Here is a 22,532-nt window from a genome sequence, read left to right as displayed (position 1 = left end):
TTGGAAGTGGAGGGGGTGGCTGCCTCGGCTGGCTCATGGGCCGGATCAGAGCTCTCAAGGGGCCGTATCCGGCCCGCGGGCCTTATGTTTGACACCCGTCTTAGATAATTATTGCAGATATTTTGAAGTCATTTTTTAAAAGTTTTTTTAAAAGTTTTGGAGCAGAGGTGATGATCTTATCTCAAAGTGATGAATGTGTTTTGGGGAAGGAGAAAAAACCTGTTCAAAACAATATAAAGGTCATGAAATTTATGTAGCTCATGATTTTGATGAGGTTTTTCATTTAAAAGATCCACTGAACGGTGGTTTGCACCCACAAATATTACAGAGAATATGCTACTTTATGTTGGGATAAGATTTTGCAGTTATATTTAAAACACTAGTAAAATGAGATATGTGAATACTTTGCTCATTAGAGATTACTCAAGTGTATATAGCTTGCTGCCATGCGCATGAAACAACTGTCTTAAATTTTGGACTTTGGTTATCATAATAGGCACAGTGACACCAAGCACTTGGGTTATCAAGAAAGTTGTTCTGATGATGCTATTGTAGGTATGTGACAAACTTGGATACCTCCCTTTTTATTTCACTGCGTTGGGCTTGGACATTGATATATTGGCTCACATGCTAGTGTGAGCTTTATGCGTGCATTAGCGATACAGGCGGAGTATTCCTCAGGTGAACAGAGGAACTTGTATTCATCTCTGTATGGGCAGTTGATCTCAGCAGAGCTTTTGTACTGAGGTGTTGTACAAGTACCGTATATACTTGGGTATAAGCCGAGGTGCCTAATTTCACCCCCAAAATGGGGGGAAATTAGGCACTGTCGAAATGAGAATTTTGTTATTGGATTTGATTCGATCAAACATTCTGTCATAGCATGAAAGTAACAAACCAATGCTAAAATGAATCTCATCTGAACTGGGCTCATAACTAACTATCTGACTGATTTCTTTTCTTTGTTAGTCCACCAATAATGTATCACAAGGAAGTGTGGATAGGAAAACTAGTAAAAATGTTTGTGGCTTAGTAACTCTTAGGGATTTGTCTGCAAGCTAAAAATTATTTGAATACTTTATGTTCAGATTTGAACAGGAGCATATGTGGTCTCATGCCCCATAAAAGTTAGCACTGCATTAGTTTTTCTATCTTTGAAAACTTTTGCATTCATATCTTAAACTTTAGATTCAATTTTTTTACACTTATTACAGCTCTTCTTAAAACCAAATACATTACACTAATGTACTATGCATTATTGGAATAAAGCCATTCTTCTGAAATGAGAAGAAGCTCTACTCATTGCATCGGGGAAACGTTCTTGGAAAGATGACTTAGCACTAGCTCTATTAACAGTGTAGATTGAGAAAATGTAAATAACTTCAGGCAGGCTATGGAAAGGGCGTGGAGGAAATGTAATTGTAAAATATGTTACATCGTACTTGTTGAGTTCATTTGCTTTCTGCCTACCACCACTGCACTAACTACTTCACATTTTAACGAAAAACTAACATGTTAAAATTGAAAGAAGCAGGCAACAGCCTGAAATATTCCTTTTTCTTTTTTTAACCAAAATCTTATCCAAACCTTACTGCCCTGGGGAAGGAGATAAAGGCCAGACACCTCTGTCCAATAACCTTAAGGATCTACGATGCTGATCTCAGGCTGATTCCAAGCATTGGTGGCAGATAATAGTCATAAGCATGCTGCATGGGAGCAAGTGCTTAGGGTTGTAGTTGTAGACTTCTAAGGCTGCAATCCTGAAGGGCGAGGCAAAACTCCTTAGGAGCTGGTGTGTCCCTGCACCGGCGTAAATGCCTACTTAACCCGGGATAACAGACACTGATGCCATCCCAGGGGCAAACACGCCGTCCCTGGGGGCACACATGCTGGAGCCGGGGAGCTGCACCAGCCACTGCTGCCAGCAAAGCCACACTGGCAGGGAATTCCCAGAATTCTTCGGAAACAACTGTGGCACAACATACTTAAATACACTTAGTGAGTTACAGACCATTCCTAAAGGGGGGGGGGGTAGATCTGCGGCGGCTGGGAGTGGCACAGCTGCGCTGCCTCCACGGAAGCTTTCCAGCCGCTGTGGATCTAACCCCCCCCCTTTAGGAATCGGCTATAGATCACTAAATGGGTTTATGTATGTTGTGCCACAGTTGTTTCTGAAGAAATTTAAAATATACAATAGTATGCATTCCTATATAATTGTGCAAGCAGTTTTTCTAGAAAACATAATCAATTGAAGTAGATTATAAAGGGAGCAACACAGATGGTTGGTTCTTGTAGGTTATCCAGGTTGCGTGACCGTGGTCTTGGTATTTTCTTTCCTGACGTTTCGCCAGCAGCTGTGGCAGGCATCTTCAGAGGAGTAACACTGAAGGACAGTGTCTCATTGTCAAATGTGTAGAAAGAGTAATATATAGTCAGAAAGGGGGGGGGTTGAGCTGAATCATTGTCCTGCAAAAAGTATCAAAGGTAATGTGCTAATCGTTGTCCTGTAAGTATCAAGATAATGTGCTAATGAGGGTGTGGTATGTTAATATGGAACCATTGTAACTTGAAGTGATCTGTTAATATGTGTGCAATCCAAAACTAATCTGCATGGCTATTGTGGACTGTAGTCTTTGTTAGTCTGGAGGTTTTCAGGACAGGAAGCCAAGCCTTATTCATTCTTAAACTCTCTTCTTTTCTGTTAAAGTTGTGCTGATGTTTATGAATTTCAATGGCTTCTCTGTGCAATCTGACAAAATAGTTGGTAGAATTGTCCAGTCTTTCAGTGTCTTGGAATAAGACCCTGTGTCCTGTTTGTGTCAGTGGCTGAACATGGACTGACACAAACAGGACACAGGGTCTTATTCCAAGACACTGAAAGACTGGACAATTCTACCAACTATTTTGTCAGATTGCACAGAGAAGCCATTGAAATTCATAAACATCAGCACAACTTTAACAGAAGAGAGTTTAAGAATGAATAAGGCTTGGCTTCCTGTCCTGAAAACCTCCAGACTAACAAAGACTACAGTCCACAATAGCCATGCAGATTAGCTTTGGGTTTCACACATTAACAGATCACTTCAGGATACAATGGTTCCATATTAACATACCACACCCTCATTAGCACATTATCTTGATGCTTACAGGACAATGATTAGCACATCACCTTTGATACTTTTTGCAGGACAATGATTCAGCTCAACCCCCCCTTTCTGACTATATATTACTCTTCCTACACATTTGACACTGAGAGACACTGTCCTTCAGTGTTACTCCTCTTAAGATGCCTGCCACAGCTGCTGGCGAAACTTCAGGAAAGAAAATACCAAGACCACGGTCACACAACCCGAATAACCTACAAGAACCAATAACGAATAACCTACAAGAACTCTGACCGTGAAAGCCTTCGACAATATTTTGAACACAGATGGTGTTTAACCTGCATTGATTTCAAAGTGCTGTTCAAGATTTGTTGCAATGACGCAGGACTGACAGCTGTGGCCTTCAGGGGATTATATGCAGAGTTGTGTTACGCTACAGTTCTGCAACCACATTGCATGAGCATGGAATCTGTCAATGGAGTCAGCAATAGTGTTTTGAGAACAGATGTCAAAAAGCAGAAGTCTTCTGTTTCTAGTCCTCCAGGAAGTGAAAATAGCATATGATTCCATTGACCAAGGAAGGGCCCTGAGTTGATCTTTGCTAATCCCACTAAAAAGCAGAACCCAAGTAGGCAGAATGTAAAAGGGCAGGCAAATATAACTAATCTGGCAGAGGACATTGTTTTGAGCTTTTTACATATAATTATCTAAAACTGTGATTTTGTGTGTGTGCTGAATATCACTTAAATTGACAGTTCATCACAGTGTTAAATAAAGTACAGCAGATTTATTGTAGCTGTATGTTTTGGAACATTTAAAGTTATTAAAATATGCCATAATTGCTTTATGAAACATTTTTGATGCAGGGATGTCTCTTGCTTCACTTAATTTTAATGTATCTGTTCATTAATTGACTGGTGTAATTCTTTGAACCTCATCAAGCAGCTTAATGCTTTGGTAAACTTTCTACTATTGTATCTTTCAGGAGCATTGCTAAGCAAGCACCTATTAATTAGAAGCTCAGATGCATTACTATTTTGTCAGGCCCTGTAATTCAGGTTCTTTAATGCAAAATAAAGCATTTTAAAATATCTCCAGAATACTTTTGTTGGGTGTGTGTTTCAGATAAACCTTCCTGTAACCACACATGGAACAAGAAATGCCTGATGTTCAAGCTGGATTCAGAAAAGGAGTAACTAGAACTCATATTGTAAATTTATGTTGGTACTGGAGCATACAAGAGAATTTCAAAAGAAAATCAGCTTGTGTTTCATAGTTTACAGCAAAGCTTTTGACTGTGTGGATCATGAAAAGCTATGGCTGTTTTTAAAGGAAATGGGTGTGCCACAGCATCTGATTGTTTTGATGTGCAACCTGTACTCTGGATAAGAGGCTACTGTTAGGACAGAATATGGAGAAACAGAAAGGTTTCCAGTTGGCAAAGGTGTTAGACAAGGATGTATTTTATCTCCCTATCTCTTCAATCTGTACTCAGAACATATCATAAGGAAAGATGGATTAGATTTAGATGAAGGTGGAGAGAAAATTGGGGGGAGGAATATTAACAATTTGAGATATGCCTATGATACTACATTACTGGCAGAAAATAGCAAAGAGTTGAAATGATTCCGCTGTTGAAAGTTAAAGGAGAAAGTGCCAAAGCAGGACTACAGCTGAACATCTAGAAGATAAAAGTAATGACTATTGGAGAATTATTCAGCTTTAAGGTGGACAATGAGAAAGTTGAAATTGTTCAAGACTTTCTATTCCTTGGCTCCATCGCCAACCAAAAGAGACGGCAACCAAGAAATCAGAAGGAGATTGAGACTGGGAAGGGCAGTCATGAAGGAGCTAAAAAAGATTCTTAAGTGTAAGGATTTTTTTTTTAATAATTTTTTTATTATTTTCACAATTTTATACTGATAGGTAACTTTTCAGCAACACATTCATTTCAAATATAAGATAAAGAAAAATTTAACAGCGTTGTTGAAAAGCATTTCATCCATTAATAAAATGATAATAAAATAAAAGACTTCCCCCTCAAAAATTTTATTATTTTCACAATTTTATACTGATAGGTAACTTTTCAGCAACACATTCATTTCAAATATAAGATAAAGAAAAATTTAACAGCGTCGTTGAAAAGCATTTCATCCATTAATAAAATGATAATAAAATAAAAGACTTCCCCCTCAAAAATTTTATTATTTTCACAATTTTATACTGATAGGTAACTTTTCAGCAACACATTCATTTCAAATATAAGATAATTTTTTAACAGAGTCGTTGAAAAGCATTTCATCCATTAATAAAATAGAAGACTTCCCCCTCAACTTCCTCCACCTTGCTATAAATTTATGTACTCTTTTGTATTGAAATTCTAATCCAAAAATATACATCCAACTTAAAACTAAATTAATTCTGAATTGTCTAAATCATTACAGTTGTTACATATTAATTGTAAATTTAATATATAGTAAAAAAATTTTTTTACAAAAAGCTTCCTTAAGCAAAAGGATTAGATCAATAATAACAAAATTCACTAGTTATTTAATTTCTTATTTAACCCTCCGTATCTCTCTATCACCCATGAACTGCATGCTTCCTTTTAACTTTATTCTTGTTATGAGCTTTGGTTTTTCCAACACTTCTGTTATTTTTAGGATCCAGTCTTTTTTGTTCGTGTGTCAAGGCCAACTTCTTTCCCTCCTCTTGTTCTTGGTCAGGGTGAAGGCCAACTAGATCTTTTTCACGGTTTTCCAAAAATTTTTTTACATCCTTCTGTGAAATGATAGTAAATTTGACCTTTTTGTAGGTAAAAATAAGTCCCTGTGGAAAGATCCAACAAAATCTTATTCCATTCTTCTTCAGTGTTCCAGTAAAATCTTTGTAGATGTTTCTCTTCATCATCAAATGTTGCGGAATGTCCTTGAGGATTATAAGTGGGTTTCCTTTCACGGACAAAGGGTTGTCATAGAAAGTTTGCATAATATAATCCTTCATCCTGATGTCATAGAAGGAAATTTAAGTGTAAGGATGTGTTGCTGGCAACCAAGATCAAGTTAATTCATGCCATAGTATTCCCTATTACTATGTATGGTGTGAAAGCTGGACAATAAAAAAAGCTGCCAGGAAGAAAGTGGATTCCTTTGAAATGTGGTGTTGGAAGAGAGTGTTACAGATACCGTGGACTGCCAAAAAAATCCCCAAATAAGTAGGTTCTAGATCAAATCAAGCCTGAGCTCTTCCTAGAAGCTAAAATGATTGAGCTGAAGCTATCATACTTTGGTCACATTATAAGACAGGAGTCATTGGAAAAGAGATTCATGCTAGGAGAAGTTGAGGGCAGCAGGAAAAGAAGAAGACCCAACAAGAGATGGATTGACTCCAAAGGAAGTCACAGCCTTCAGTTTGCAAGATCTGAGCAAAACTGTTAAGGATAGAATGTTTGGAGGACATTGGTTCATAGGGTCGCCATGAGTCGGAAATGACTTGATGTCACTTAACACACAACCACACAATCCACTTTTCTCTCTAACTTTATTGTATTGCATAGATCTTGTTCACAGCCACATTAGTTTTGCAGTCACTACATCTGTTTATTAAAATACACTTTCTGTATGCCAAAAATACTTTATAATTTGTACTGCATAGCACCTAATTGTATACTAGTGGGCCCCTTACGTGCAGAAGGCCCTCCTGTCCCAGCACGACTATTTGTGCTGAAGCATAAATGCCTCACGCAATCCCGGTTGGCTCACAGGCTTGGGAGTAGGGAAACACTTACTTAGACTCAGCCTCTGCATCTGTTCATCTTTTGTTGCCTCTTTTATCAGATGAATGCTGTGAAGAGCTTCAGTCTAATAGGGTGCGCTGCCAAGACTGTGCCCTTATTAAAAGCCATGCAAGTTTGTTGGGTAAGAACTCTCTCATGCAGTAGCTTGTTGCACTTCTGTCCAGATTGGGTTGGAGAAAACTGTTCCTGCATGCTTGTCACTACTGTTAGAACCAGATGAAGGAACCTTTTATTAAGTTGCCATGCATAAAACAGACTGGATGGTTATGACACTATGTTACTAATAAAGGATATTTTGTTTTGTTTTTCAGGCGTCTGCACCTCAACAAAAAAGCAACAGACAAACAGCCGTATAGCAAGCTTCCAGGAGTTTCACTTCTAAAACCATTAAAGGGTGTCGATCCAAACCTCATCAACAACTTGGAAACTTTCTTTGAGTTGGATTATCCAAAAGTATGTATGAAACTTTAATTTTTAATCAAATCAAGCATCTTGAATGAGTATTTTGCCCAGCAGGATATTGTAATGCCTGATACTACAGAGGGTTCAAATATAAACTTTTTTTTAACTGCCTGGGTACTGTGCAAAAACATAAAAATATATAAACTGGCTTGCAGCACTTGAGCTAAATGGCCATCTCATCTGCTCACTGCACAACAGAGGAACCAACTGAAGCATTTCCACTCATGAAGTATGACTCTTTCCTCCCTTCCCTGTTGCAGCCCCAAATGCCCCCTGAAAAGCTACTCATGTGGGACAGCTCAGGAACATTTGGGACTACAGCATGAGCAGGGAGGTGAGAGAGTAACTTCTCAGAATTGGTGTATATAACTTCAAACCTGTTGACCAGCTGTTGAATTGTAGTTTGTTGGCTGCATTCTTATACTCAGTGGTACAGTTGCTACTATACTGTGAGAATTGCAGTCATTTGGCATTCCTGTTGATTCATTAAGCTTTATAGCTGATGTGGTAATATGATCCTTCTCAGAATCTTTGTGTTCATCATCTAGGCTACTAAGTGGTAGCCTAGATTCCCACTTGGTGTCATCTTCCTTCTCTATTTCTTTTGTAATAGCATTCTTGGTCTTCTTTCCTGTGTTAGAATTACAGTTGCAGATATTGGTTGGCTCCTCAGAAAGGAAAATCTTTTAGCGGCCTGAAAAATCAAATGTAGTCTGTACAGAGTCCTAGGAGCTGCCAGTTTGGCAGCTTCTTACACAGGATGCTTAATTTCACTATAGACAAAGTTGTCTCACTAAAGTTTAGGCTAAACAAATGCGAAAAGAGGGCAAACTGGCAATAGTTGCTTATAAGCACTGCATATGCATTGCCTATAACGGTTTGGTTTGACAAGTCCAAAGTATGGAATGTAAAGTGAGGCATAATAAATATATTTTGTTGAAATACATTTGAGAATGAAATTCATACTGTAACCTAACAAACTGAGAACAAGCACAAAATCTACTATTTAGGCTCCAAAGGCCTAGTCAAGTTCTTAAGTAGTGGAAACAATAATTCTTTTTCAGAAGCAACCTTTGAATGCTACTGCTCAGCAAGAGAACTATATATCGTTAACAGTGGTGTGTGCGTGTGTGAATTGCTGTTTTAAACATCTTTCTGGCATGCTGGAAAGCAGAAAATATCTGGCTTGCAGTTTTATTTTCTTGTGAAACTATCAATGATTCACCCATAGGTTTGCCAACCTCCAGGCAGCACCTGGAGATCTTCTGCTGTTACAATTGATCTCCAGATGTCCAAGATCAGTTCCCCTGGAGAAAATGACTGCTTTGGAAGGTGGACTCTATGGCATTATATCCTGCTGAGGTCCTTTTCCTCCCCAAATCCTGCCTTCGCCAGGCTCCACCCCCGAAATCTCCAGGAATTTTCCCACCCAGAACTGGCAACCCTATTCACCAATGACCATTAAGATGGACTTGATAACTTGCATATTAAGCCATTTTCTGATGTTGGTAAAAAGAAACGTTATGATCTGTAGGCCACTCCATAGTAAAGGCAGATTAGGTTTCACTTTAAAATATGTTTCCGTATCTCATTCTTTCTATAAATGGACATCTGAATGTATTTTTTGGTAATAAGGTTAAAGAAACACTTTTCAAAAAATTCTTTTGGTTTTTATGCTCAGTGTCACTGAGGTAGAATATGGCTTAGATACAGCAAAGTGCAAGTGGAAATATAGATGGACTTTGCACTAGTGTTTTCCTCCAACACTTAGTGCTTTCCTCCTTGAAAACTGTACTAGGGCCTGGAAGTTTGTTGCACAACATCTTGCGCAAGGGCAAATACTGGTGGGGGATACAGTAAGTTTGCCTTCATCCAAGCAGTTGCCGCAATGTTTCTCTTGCATTTCCACTTAAGCAAGAGCTCTAGTGGAAGTGGAAATTTTGTGCTGGATCCAACCCCATTTTTTACAAATAGGTGAGATATTTACTTAATTAAAACATTTTATCCCACATGGCTTGTTATAAACAGCAACTCTCAGGGCAGCATGCAAAGCCAGTAACAACACATTAACAGCGCATTCCTGAGAGGAATGCCTGCACCGGGCTTAGGAAGCAACCCAGCGGTGTTGCCTCCTAAGGAGGTTTCGGCACCGCCAAAACCTCCACCCAGCGCAAAAAAAAGTGCAACCCCCAAGGGTTGCAAGGGTTTTTTGTGCCAGGCGGAGGTTTTGGCAAAAAAGGGAATGTTCCCAAGCCAAAACGGCTCAGGAGGCCAACTAAAGTCGGCCCCGCCCCCTGGCTGGCTCCGTTACACCCTGGGAACACCTGGGGCGCCGGAATGCCTCCCGGGGCGCTGCCGCGGCCCATGCCGGCAGGAGGCTCCGGCGATGTGGCGGCCAGGGACTGGTGCCTGGGCCTGCACGCCAGCGCTGGGGCCACTAACTCCGGCGTGCGCCTTCCAGGCGCCGGCGTTGTGGGCTCTTGTGCTGGCAGAGGCCTTTGTTGGCCTCCAAAGGCCTTTGGATTGGGCCGCTGGCACGGCTCAGGAATGGGCTGTAAAACCAAAAGTTTCACAGAACGTCAAGCAACTTCACATTGGCTGTGGAATTGGTTCAAAGCACGGGCCCTCCTTACTTTTTGTAGTAAGCCATTCCAGAGAGCCAAGCTGCCCCTGTAAAAGAGCAAACCTGTGTAGTAGCCAGTAAGTGTGTGTGGGGGGTGTTTTCCAATAGGAGGTTACTCTGAGGGGATCTGAGATGATGGCACGGGGTTCGTACTGGGAGAGGCAGCCCTTCCATTACACTAGAACATCTGGATTCTATTCTAAACAGCCTAGCTTTTTGTTTCTTTGAGCTACTTCAACTGTGCATAACACAGCCCTTGTCAAATTTTCTTTGGCTCTGTGAGCCAGACCAAATGTTTAGGAGCCAGACTTCTCACTTGGTTTTCAGAGTTACATGTATGAATGACCATATTTTCTAGTTATTACTACCACAAACCCTAGTCCTAGTTTCCCATATTTTTTAACAATAGTGTTTTATATAAATAAATACAGGGATAGCCCTGATTGTCATCCCCACAATAGAAAGCTAACCTCTGGTCCTAACGTGTCTTTCTGGTAATGCCGTTATTGTTTTAAAAGCTCCATTTAAATTAATATTGGATCCAGTATAGGGAGCAACTGGTTACGGAATGAATTTATCCAGCACTTTGAGTGTGAAGGTAACATATAAATGATAGGCCTGAAAGGCTCAGACCCTAAATAAAAGTTCAGACCCTCATACTGGATGAAGGTTTCATTAAGCTCAAAAGTGCATCATGCCACCCATCAAGCAACCTACCTTTGTCTGTCCCTCTTCTTCAGCTATATTTACTGTTTCATTTATGCCCCCCTTTCACTACAGTTGGGACCTAAAGCACCTTACATCATTCTCCTCCATTTTATCTTCACAGCAATCCTGTGAGGTAAGTTAGGCTGAGAATGTGTAACTGGGCCTAGGTTTCCCAGTGAGCGTCCACAGTGCAGGGTAGTAATTTGAATCTGGGTCTCCCATCTCCTAATATGAGGCTCTAACCATTATACCAACTGACAGCCCATTCTGGGTAATTTGTGTAAATTCCATGGTAGAGAGTTGCCTGGTGGTTGGCCTCAACCAGTCCTTCCTCAAAAGGCCAAAACACCCCTGAAAAGGGCCCTGTCCCCCCTCCCTTTTATTGACAGAAACCAAGACTTGAATTATGTTGTGGTTGCTGAGAAATTGCCACTGAAGGCATTTGTTTCTTAAAGCTACAGGTGCTGTTTCTGTCACTTGGTGTGGAGGGGTGACCCTCCAGTGGTTGTTTCCCCCCTCTGTTTTCTGATTTTTCTGCAAACCAGTGACATTTTTCAAGTTTGTAGAAAGATCTTTTGTCGCTCCAGTTTCCACATTTAAATACTCACACATTTGACCATGTTGAAAGTTAGTTATTTTGATGGCTTTATCCTTCTCATTTTAGAAATTATGTATATGAACTCTGGGTTAAATGGCACATGCATTAACCTGCTCTTATTTGTGAGAGAAGCGATTGGTTTAAGTCCTCAATAAAATTAATCTGTTATTCCTTGTATCTCTCCACTGTATTTCTGATTGCAGTTCCCTCTCTTCCTCCTCCACCATTCTAAATGGATTCATTCAGTTGTATAGAGCAAGGGTAAAGGGATTATTGACTTCATCAGCAAGTGCATAATGGCTGCCTTTGCAAAACTATGGGGTAGTACCTTATCAAAAGGAAATCAATGATAGCAATGCTTTCTGTGATCTAAAACAAATGGTTTCTGAGAACTGATTTGAATTTGTTAGTCCAGTGCCTCTCCAGTCCCTTGTTCCTGTAAAACAGATTTTTATGACTGGTCTTTAACTGCATATTCCAATTAAGTCTCAAAAAAAGAATCGGACAGATTATGATAGCAAACCTTGAAAGCGCTTTTTAAAATTTAAACCTTTGTGGAGTTACAGTTGTGTGTTATCAAAAGAGTTCTTCCTAGAGCAAAACCACCCCTGTTGTTGGGAAATGATTACCGGTTATTATCCAGGTGTTACATAAATAATAGCTTGCACCTTTATTCTTGTAAATTAAACCTGGGTTAAAACCGTTCTCTGTTATAAACTGCGTAACAATTTTCCCTGCAAATCTTTTCCCCAGTATGAAGTGCTTCTTTGTGTACAAGACCATGATGATCCTGCCATTGATGTGTGTAAAAAGCTCCTTGGCAAATATCCCAATATTGATGCAAGACTATTTATAGGTGAGCGAAGAACAACTTTTATTATTTCTGTTGTCAAGTAAAAAAAAATCAGTCTGGGTTCTGTATTAAAATGCAAATTATTGGTGGTTACAAGATGCATCTGGATAAAGTATACTTGCTTCGTAAGTACACAGAACAGTATCTTCTCCATGCAAGTGTCTCCATTCCACTTGGCTGGTAGAAATCTGGAAATTCTAGATTCTTACAGTTTAAAACATATTTCAAACATAAAATGCAGTATTTACCTTCCAGGATAGGGCTGCATGAAAGTTTCACTAAATGTTGCCTTCCAGGAATATGTGGGCAGAACTGCAAGATGCTGTGTTGTCTGTACATCCCTGTCTCAGCTGCTTGCTGCAGGCATCCCTTTGCCTTGTGCACATCATAGCTGTGTCCAAGAGCTCCACTCCCCATCCCTGAGCTCACAGTTGCTGTTCTTATGCTGAGTTCATTAAAGGTTGAGAATTGGTGCTCCTGTCATGTCTCCTTGACTAAAGTATTAAAATTTGGGTTCAGAATCCCATCAAATAGTTAAATGCCTGCATGTTATGAGAACCCGGGATTGTAGAAGCATCCCTTCACCTCATTCAGTTTTAGCTTTGAAATAGTATGTTTTGAAAACACGTGTGGTTTTAACATATAACGCAGTATTTGTTCTTTAAGGTGGTAAAAAGGTTGGGATAAATCCAAAGATCAACAACTTAATGCCAGCGTATGAAGTTGCCAAATATGATTTAATATGGATCTGCGATAGCGGCATTAGAGGTAAGCATGTGTGTATGGTCAGAGATGGTAAAACCTTTTTGTACCTGTGTAGGTGTGTGTGTTTTTTAAAGAAAATCCAAAGTCCTGGTGTAAATGTCATGGCATTGGTATTATAATATTATACCATCTCTAAACAAAGCTCTTCACAAAGCAATATAAGCAGAAAAGACATGGCTCTGCCCAAACGCAAAGACAAAAATTTAATGGAGCTTATATTCACAAAAACCTTGGCATGGGTTGACTATGCTACCTGCTTAGCTGTATGTGTTGCACTCAGATGAAGATTGGGTAAAGAAACTGGATTTTCTTGTATTATGTTCAGTTGTTTCAGCTCTTAAGCAAGGACGGGCACCTTATGTTTGCTGTTCATAGCGTTGTAGCTGGTAAATACTAACTAGGCGTTAGTAGAAGAGACTTGGGTTTTTATAAAATCATGTATGGTGTAGTAGTCAGCATAGTGCAAGCCTGGGTGCTTTTTTAAAGTAGAAGGAAGGATATAAATCTTATAAGTAAATTTTGCATCAGGACAATATGACAAGCGTCCTCTTTCCCTACTGCTGCTATTACTACTGCAACAGTAGAACTCTAGCTCCAAATAGCCTATCCTCTTCACTTTGGTCATAGCATCGGGAGATGCAGTACTCATTTGACTAGATTCACAGTATTCTAGGTGTTAACATTGCGCTATATTTCTCACATGAACATGAAAGCTTCATGGTGCACTCCATGTGAATGAGTTATGTTGTTGCCTTTGGACGTAGAGTTTGCCTCACGTATTTTAAATGGGAAGTATGTGTCTTTTGATAATACTTCCAGTGTCTTCAAACCAAAGCTCGAACTTAAAATGTTGCAGCCTTCTACATAAATATGCAAAAAAGTGCATGTTTTGTTTTCCTGTTAACAATGTTAAAAAGTCCCTTTTTGTTTGAAATTGTGGGGTGTAACAGAGAAATCACATTTTCCCATAGATTTAAACTGTTGATCATTGTTAACCACAGTCCAGTTTTTATTTTTAGTAACGCCAGATACACTAACTGACATGGCCAATCAAATGACAGAGAAAGTTGGACTGGTTCATGGCCTGCCCTATGTGGCAGATAGACAGGGCTTTGCTGCCACTCTAGAACAGGTGAGTGCTGTTTTGCTCTCTTCCCTTCTTCCCCAATGAAATTGCCCTCTGTTTGGTAAACTTATATTCTTGGAAATTGTGACCTTTTTATAGCTTAAAAAAAAGCATAAAAATGCACAACCATTTTAAGAGGAAAAAATTGGAATTTTTAAAAATTCTTTCCCTCCTATAATAACCTAATTTTTCCCACATTTTAATAACATAGAATTAAATGTATTTTCTGATTATTCTGTATGGTAACAGCTGTTAATTTACAGTAAGTTCTCTATGTCACTTTAATTTTTCCAGTCATATGGAGCAATCTTCTCTTCTGAGCTTTCTTAGAGCCAGTGTTTTATAGTTGATTAGTGTAGGACATGGGAGATCCAGGTTTGGCTTCCCACTCTGCCATGGAAGCTTGCTGGGTGACCTGGGGCCAGTCATATACTGTCATCCCAGCCCATCTCTCATTTTATATTGGGATTAAAAGGGAGGAGACGAGAACCATGTTAGTCTCTTTGGGTCCCCGTTGAAGAGAAAGGTGAGGTATAAATGAAGTAAATAAAGGATTTAGTAGTAGAAAAGAGCACGAGTCCAGTAGCACCTTAAAGACTAACAACGTTTCTGGCAGGGTATGAGCTTTTGTGAGCTGCGGCTCATGAAAGCTCATACCCTGCCAGAAATGTTGTTAGTCATTAAGGTGCTACTGGACTCTTGCTCTTTTCTACTGCTAGTGACAGACTAACGGTGGCTACCCATCATGATTTATCTCCATGGAAGGGCTTTAGTGGTGAACATACTTGAATTTTCCATGGTTGGTACTGGCAAGTGGATAGGGTGGAATTTTGAAGGGTTTTTTTGGGGGGGGGGAGGAGTGTCTGCATTTCAGTTTCGAGTTCAGAAAGGCCACTGTTGCTCACTTAATCTGTAGCTTCTGAGCTCCTGCAGTTGAATGCAATATTGGTGTTGCAAAACCAGTACAGTTTTCCTTGACTAGTGTCACGTTTTCTCAGTGACTGCATGCGAGTCTGGTTTTAAAATTGGTGTGCACAGGCTCAAGGCAGTGAAGGAACAGCGGTCACTCGAGCTAGCTACTTGGCTGGTCATGGGGCAGGTAGTGCAAGCTTTGACATTCGTGCTGCTTTTTGTCACACTGTTCTTACTAATGCTTTAACACCGAGTGGAGCTTTTGCCACTGAAATTCTGTGCTTTGACACTTCAGATTACATGTGTACACTCTAATTGGTAATACTGGATGATGAATTGTACTACATTAGAAGAGTTGCTCTGTAGCAGAATGTTGGTTGAAACCTTCCTTTTCCTCTTTATTTCCTGGAATATTGCTGTGCTCACAGCTCTGTCCATATCTAAATGTAGAACTTTGCAGCCTCGTTAAGATCTGTGCTAGGATCCCCATGGCACAGAGTGGTAAGCTGCAGTACTGTAGTCAAAAGCTTTGCTTGTGACCTGAGTTCGATCCCAACGGAAGTCGGTTTCAGGTAGCCGGATCAAGGTTGACTCAGCCTTCCATCCTTCGGAGGTCGGTAAAATGAGCACCCAGCTTTCTGGGGGTAAAAGGAAGATGACTGGGGAAGGCACTGGCAAACCACACCGTAAAACAAAGTCTGCCTAGTAAACGTCGGGATGTGATGTCACCCCATGGGTCAGGAATCGTCTGGTGCTTGCACAGGGGACCTTTACCTTTTAGGATCTGTGCAGGGTAAAGTGTACATGGGTTTAAATGCCCCCAAAGTAGCAATGTGAATCTACTCATAGAATTGTTCATTACCCCCCTCACTGTGTGTGGCATGCAGTCAATTTCTAGTATTTAGTATTAGTCTAAAAGAGAGCCAATGCAACATAATAGTGTATCAGACTGGGGTCCAGGAGACCCCGATTCAAATTCCCATTCTACCAAGGAAGCTTGCTGGGTGGCCTTGGGCCAGTCATACACTCTCAACATAACCCACCTCACAGGGTTGTTGTAAGGATAAAATGGAGGAGAGAACTATATGGGTCCCCATTGGGGAGAACAACATAGTGTAAATGAAGTAAGTAAATAAACTAGCATCAGAGTAAGCTTTGATGTTCCAGTTTCATGGATTGTAGAAGGGAACACACATTTAGAATGTTTTGAGGCCTGCACAGATCTTTATATGGCTAACAAACATGTAGTCAGTGCTCTCTGCAAAGGGTAAAAAACTTCTTGTCTGATTTTACACAGTAGACAATGTCTCCTGAATTCCCAGGTGGCAAGTATGCTAGTTGAACATTTCTTAGAAAATGATGCATACAGTATCTTCTGATTATTTGAGCTGGTGTTGAATATAGTGTGAAAGCATATATCAGTGTTAATTTAAAAAAAAAGAGAGACATATGGTAATATGGGATGCAGTGGGATAATTACCATGCCTTTTTTCCTGAACAGGTATACTTCGGCACTTCTCATCCAAGATCATATATTTCTGCCCATGTAACTGGCTTCAAATGTGTAACAGGAATGTCTTGCTTGATGAGAAAAGATGTATTGGACCAAGCTGGTGGACTAATAGCTTTTGCACAGTACATTGCTGAGGATTACTTTATGGCCAAAGCAATAGCTGACAGGTAAAATTCAGGCAAAATCCTCCTTGGAAAATATTTTTGGAAGCTTAATTTAATTTGTACATAAAACCTATTGCATGAGCATTGTCCCTTCCAATTCTCCCACCCTTCAGGACAATGGTTCCTGTCTGTTGATTTCTAAAAGCTTACAGTAGCACACTATTCTATTCTTCCAATTCCCATGCAACTATGTATTTTTTAAACTGAAGTTTGGGGGTAACCATCAAGTATAACATGTAAAGAAACCTCAGTTCATACCCTTTAGGAACTTTAAGGGCCTAGCCAAGTTGTCTTAACAGAGGAATCTTGTCGAGTAAATCTAGCTGCTTTACATGCCATTTCAGACTAGAGATGGGTAGTAGCAAAGTTAGTGCCACACTTTCCTTTACATATAGAAAAGAGATGTGTGGGATTTGGATTCCACCCTAATCTGATCTTCTTGAGGTGCTTCTTATCCTCAAGGATCAAGTCAGTGGGAATGCAGACTTGCCCTAGCATGCAGAATTGGAGCTGTCCAGCTAGAGTTGAACCACAAAATTCTTCTGATTGTGTTGCTTGGCTCTTAGGGTAGCCATTTACGTTCTAAGGCACTGATATTTATTTTAATAAACTGTTAAGAGAAGTGCATAATAAAAGCCTTTAGCAGTTGTCCTTTAACAGAAAAATAAATTACTAAAAAGTATCCATGGATGTGAAAACTGTTGCCTGCTGTTGTATATCTTGGTTATTAACGATGTGTGTTTGTTTTCAGAGGCTGGAAATTTGCAATGGCCCCACAAGTTGCAATGCAGAACTCTGGTTCATATTCCATTTCCCAGTTTCAGTCCAGAATGATCAGGTGAAAGTGCTAACTTAATTCTCTTGTTCATTCTCCTTGCTCTCTTTCACTGTTGCATATGGTTTTAAAGTCATAAGAGTGTGACCTATTGGACTAGAATTACAGAAGTACCTGTTCAGTGTCTCACATCTTTAATGGAAAAACTGTATTTAAAGAAAAATAAGCAAGAGATTAAGAGTGCAATTGACTAAAGATGGCTGTACCTAGCAATCTGAATGATTATATTTGTAACCATTTCATTAAAAAGAACTGTAGTTTTTGAGTTGGTCTCCAGTTTTTCTCTTTTAAATACATATTCAGATTTTTATTAAAGCAAACTGAGCAGATTCCGCTTTAGCAGAAATTGCAGGTGCCCATAAAGAAGTTCCATAGAGCAGAAGAGACAATATACTGCAAGATCCATATTGGCTGCCAGCTTGATGAAAAAAACCTTAAAATTGCAGACAGGTGCATCTATGTATAGTGAGTGATATAGCAAATGATATGGCAGATCCTCGACCACCTAGGAGCCATATGCCTAGCTTGCATCCATAATTAACACTCGGATAGCTACCAGAACACCCTCAAGCACCTTCATAGCCTTGGCTTAGTACTTTAAGCATGAAAAAGGCTGTCTCAAGAGACAAGCTTAGAGTGAATAAATACTATTTTAAGTTCCCTATTTTAAAATACTACTTGAGTAGCTTGAATCATGGAGGGGATTTTGACAAATTCATAATTGCTGGATCTTTTGTCACACAGTATACTTTCTTTGCAACTGTGTTTTTAGCCTCTAAATCTTTTTTGTGATAGCCCACAAATAGCATTCCATGTTTAAATAGCCAACTTATATTATCAAGAATCTGGAGAAGGTTGTGTTCTCATTATTGATTGTGGAAGTATAGCACTACCGATCTATATGCCTCCAGCGATATAATCTTTAACCAGGGACCCCTTGAACTCTTTATAAACTGCAAATTGATCCACTTTTTCACTCAGCTGAGCAGAATTTCTTGATGGTAAAATGATGGAAATATAAAGAAATATATTTCAAGCATATTTTCATTTCAAGCATATCAAGGTCATCCATGATTTCAGTCTGTGAAGAATCTCACTAATCCCAAATATTTGCACATTGAAGAATCAAAAATTTATGCCTCTGGTCCTAGCAAGACATAAGACTGCTTGTGAAACTTGGGTAACTTTTACCTTTAAGTCAAGAACTACAGATTTTTTTTAAAAAATATTATAATATCATAGTGAAACAGCAGTTCTAGATCCCGCTTAATATATCTGTCAGTAGTTCTTTACTTAGAATCTTTTGTATGTTGCCTCTTCAGATACCTGCTTGAGGTGGCTCACAATTAAAACAATACAGTAAAACTTCACAGCCATTAAAAACATGATGGTACTTCTGTTTGCAAATAGTTGGGACTTTGGCCATATGGTCTTGGGATCTCTCAGTCCCCACAAACAGAATTTGAGGCCTTGGGTGGGGGGTTTCAGAAGCTCTGCTTGCAGTACTTTGGATCCAGCCCACTTGTTAATAACAGCTAACCGTATACTAACAGTATCATCTGGTTTCAAGTGACTTTTTTCTCTAATTCTAGATGGGCCAAGCTACGGATCAACATGCTTCCAGCGACAATAATCTTTGAGCCTATCTCAGAGTGCTTTGTTGCAAGCTTAATTATTGGATGGGCAGTGCACCATGTGTTCAGATGGGATATAATGGTGTTTTTCATGTGTCACTGTCTGGCATGGTTTATATTTGACTACATTCAACTCAGGGGTGTCCAAGTATGTTGAATTTCAGTACATCCTATTTAACAACTTCTTCTCTAATTTAATTGAAATGGGTGGCATTAGTTCAAATTGAGATTGTTTTGACAAAATCTGGGTAAAGCCAATGAAGAGGGTATGTAACATTAATTTTGCATGGTTCGCTTTTGTGTTTGTGAGCAAGTTTTGTTCCTGGCATCCTGTTTACCTTTTAAGACATGTGCCAAGAAATAGGGAGTAAAAAGGGTGGCTTTGTAATGCCATGTGCTCCAGGATTCTCAACTCTGGGAAATCTTTTTCCGAAGAGTCAGACCTAAGGCGGACACGCAAGCTGTAAAGGTTGATTTCTTCAGAACTGCTTACTCCATACTTATTTTTGTGCTACTTAAAAGAGGTGAATAAGTAGCATCGGTACCTGTCTTCTGTTTGCTTTTCAGCTAATAGGAGAAAGATTGGCTGCTTTGAGAGGGGCCATAGCTCAATGATAAAGCATATAGTCAAGGTTTCAGATTGAATCAGGTTGAATCCCACACTTTCAGTTTTGAAGATCTCATGTGTCAGGGCTTGGAAACAGGGCCCATGCATAGCAGCCCCCTCCCAATGTTATTGCATACATTGAACAATCTTGTTGCATGAAAGAGAAAATTACATTTTTTCCCCAAAATAACTTTAGTGGACTGTTATGGTAATGAATTTCTGGCTAACTGTAGGGCCTGCTAAAGTGTACCTATGTCCTCCCTTTTTTGAGCCCTACTTGGAAACATACTACCAGTTGCCAATTACTGGATGAGGTTGATCAATGGTCTAACAATGTAAGGCTGCTTTCTTACATTCATGTGGGGTCAGCACAAACTATGAGACACTTGTATACTATAGTTTTGACTCCTGACGATTCCAACTTTTTTTTTTAAACGGAATATTGATATTATAGTATTGTGTAACTTTAAGAATAACAGTTTGTAAGTTAGTGTCCCATTTGATTAGGACATACCCATTAAACATTTAATTTAGTCATTAGCACTGTCACTAAATGTGAGCATCTTTTTTGTCCAATCTCCAGGGTGGCGCTCTGTGTTTTTCAAAACTTGACTATGCAGTAGCGTGGTTCATCAGAGAGTCTATGACAATATACATCTTCCTCTCTGCCTTGTGGGATCCTACTATTAGCTGGAGGACAGGACGCTACAGGTTACGCTGTGGAGGCACTGCAGAGGAGATCCTTGATGTATAGCCACAGCTTTGTGACTGTCTTTCAAGAAAAGAGAAAAAGGAGAAAAAAAGAAAGTATTATAAATTATGTTTATATAAATGCTTTTAAAAGATCTACCTTCAATAGTTTTATTACCTGTATGTTTTCGTATCTGTTCTTTAATTTATTTTGCATGGCACTTGCATCTGTGAAAAAAGTACATCTGTAGTCTTGGCCAAATGGTACCTTTTTTTTTTTAATGTACAAAATCAAATCAAGAGAATTGGGTACAGGATTTATTTTCTTTAGGAGTGTTCTGCAGCAGACTCTAAAGATAGTATCTTTCAGTACTACAGTATAGCAAAAGCTCTTTCTCTGTCATATGGTGTCCTATGAGATATTGACCAAAGGATATCATCCAGTAGGAGCATCTTCTACACAGATCTGTTGGAAATGAATGGAAGGTTGTGCAAGAATACAGCGGTGAATTATGGCCCTTTGGAGTATGCATGTTGAAAGGATAACACTTTTATAGAGGCGCAGTTGGCTTTGGAAAGCACAGGTGGCAGGGAACAAGGAGAGAAGCTTTTTAGATGATCTATGCCTACCTCTTGTAGTTGCTGCAGAGCAAATATAAACTAATAGGTAACTAGGCCTTATTAAACAAAAAAGCAAAAGCTGGAAATTTGTATTTATGTGTGTGTGTGTGTGTGTGTGTGTGTGTGTGTATATATATATATATATATATATATATATTCGCATATTATTATTTGGGGTCTCACTGCAGTGAGCCAATAATGGACAAAGTTTGGTGTGGCAAGGGGGAAGAATTAACGGTTAGCTGTGCCTAGAGGGCATCTTTTTGGGCAACTCCAGTTGGTTCTGTCTCGAGCCATTTTTAATCACTGTGCTGTAATTAGTCTAGCTAATCTCCTCCTTCATTCCCATCTTGACTTTTTTAAAGGGTGTTTTTTGTTCTGTGTGAATGAATGTTTGATAGTTGTAGGGGAGGGGGAATGCATTTCAGAAACATTTCACATGAGCTATTTTCTTATACACTGTCTTCTTAAGAATGTAATTTCATGATGCAGGTATTTAATATCTTTTTTTTAAGTGGGCATAGGTCTCTTTCTTTCTTCACTAGTCATCCTTAAATAGCAAATTGCAATAGATAACTTGTCAGTATATTAAATAGGCAAGCTGAGTTTGCTGTTTCTGATATTCAATTGTAAGCTTTAACTATCAAAGTAGATCTACTTTTGGCTTTTGTTTCCCTTCTACAGTTAATCTGGTCTTTCAGTTTGATTTTTGTATTCAAGTTGTAATGGCTAAAAGACTAGATCATAACCAAGTTGTAAATGCATGATGTCTTACCTTTTCAATTCCTACTAGCTTGTTCTCCAGCCCCATCTGTGGGGCTGCTCTTAACTTGTGGTGAGCTGGACTTGTTTGAAATACATTTAAAAACAGACTCAAAACACAAAGCAAAACTTAGAGGGGGCACTGCATAAACCTTTTGGGTTGTTTTTTTAAAATAACTGTATTTATGCTGCTTTCTCTTCCAAATGGGCATGGCATGTTATCACCATAAAAGTGTATTGCTAAGTTCATATTGCCAATATGGCAGCTTTAATTCCTGAGTTACGACACTTCTGTGACAAAAAGCATAATGTGTAGCATATTAGCAATAACTGAGTATTTATAGAAAAGGACATTTTCCCCCCGATTTACTGAGCCAGTCCATTAACTGTCTGGTATACACATGGTGTAATGTGTGTGTGTGTACGTACGTGTGGTTGTGTGTATGGCCATGTGCATGCATATGTGCAGACATCCAATGAATGTTTACCCCTGACTAAATTTCTTCATTCCTGTATTTTCCTTATTTGCCTTATGACATTACAGAATTTGTTTTGAAGGGCATCTGTCTCCATAAACAAGGCTTTTAATGCATAAGCCAGTCTTTATATGTGAATCGGGAAGGACTACTTCCTGAGGAGAGCTGCACAACACAAACCAGTCTGATTATGACCCACTCAACTTCTTCTTTTTTTACACCATATTCATTGTTGTCGACACTGTTATCCAGCTTAATTTTGCTGATTAATGTTTATGTTTTG

The 22,532-nt window shown here is 39.3% G+C and overlaps 1 protein-coding gene across 1 annotated transcript in view; it reads left to right on the top strand.

Annotated features, from left to right (window-relative positions):
- The window catches only part of UGCG (UDP-glucose ceramide glucosyltransferase), a 41,397-nt gene extending 20,641 nt beyond the window's left edge, over positions 1–20,756 (top strand). Inside the window, exons 2-9 of the mRNA XM_056848117.1 lie at positions 7,212–7,353; positions 12,045–12,147; positions 12,811–12,912; positions 13,929–14,041; positions 16,449–16,627; positions 17,376–17,462; positions 19,052–19,241; positions 20,284–20,756. Coding sequence (XP_056704095.1) covers positions 7,212–7,353; positions 12,045–12,147; positions 12,811–12,912; positions 13,929–14,041; positions 16,449–16,627; positions 17,376–17,462; positions 19,052–19,241; positions 20,284–20,454 — 1,087 coding nt within the window. The 3' untranslated portion in view covers positions 20,455–20,756. The remainder of the gene's footprint in view (positions 1–7,211; positions 7,354–12,044; positions 12,148–12,810; positions 12,913–13,928; positions 14,042–16,448; positions 16,628–17,375; positions 17,463–19,051; positions 19,242–20,283) is intronic.
- Positions 20,757–22,532: the final 1,776 nt, after the last annotated feature.

This window comes from Euleptes europaea, chromosome 4 (genome assembly GCF_029931775.1).
Source record: "Euleptes europaea isolate rEulEur1 chromosome 4, rEulEur1.hap1, whole genome shotgun sequence".
NCBI classification, from domain to species: Eukaryota; Metazoa; Chordata; class Lepidosauria; order Squamata; family Sphaerodactylidae; genus Euleptes; species Euleptes europaea.
Note: the sequence above shows the minus strand (reverse complement) of the source record. Positions and strands in the feature narration are given on the sequence as shown.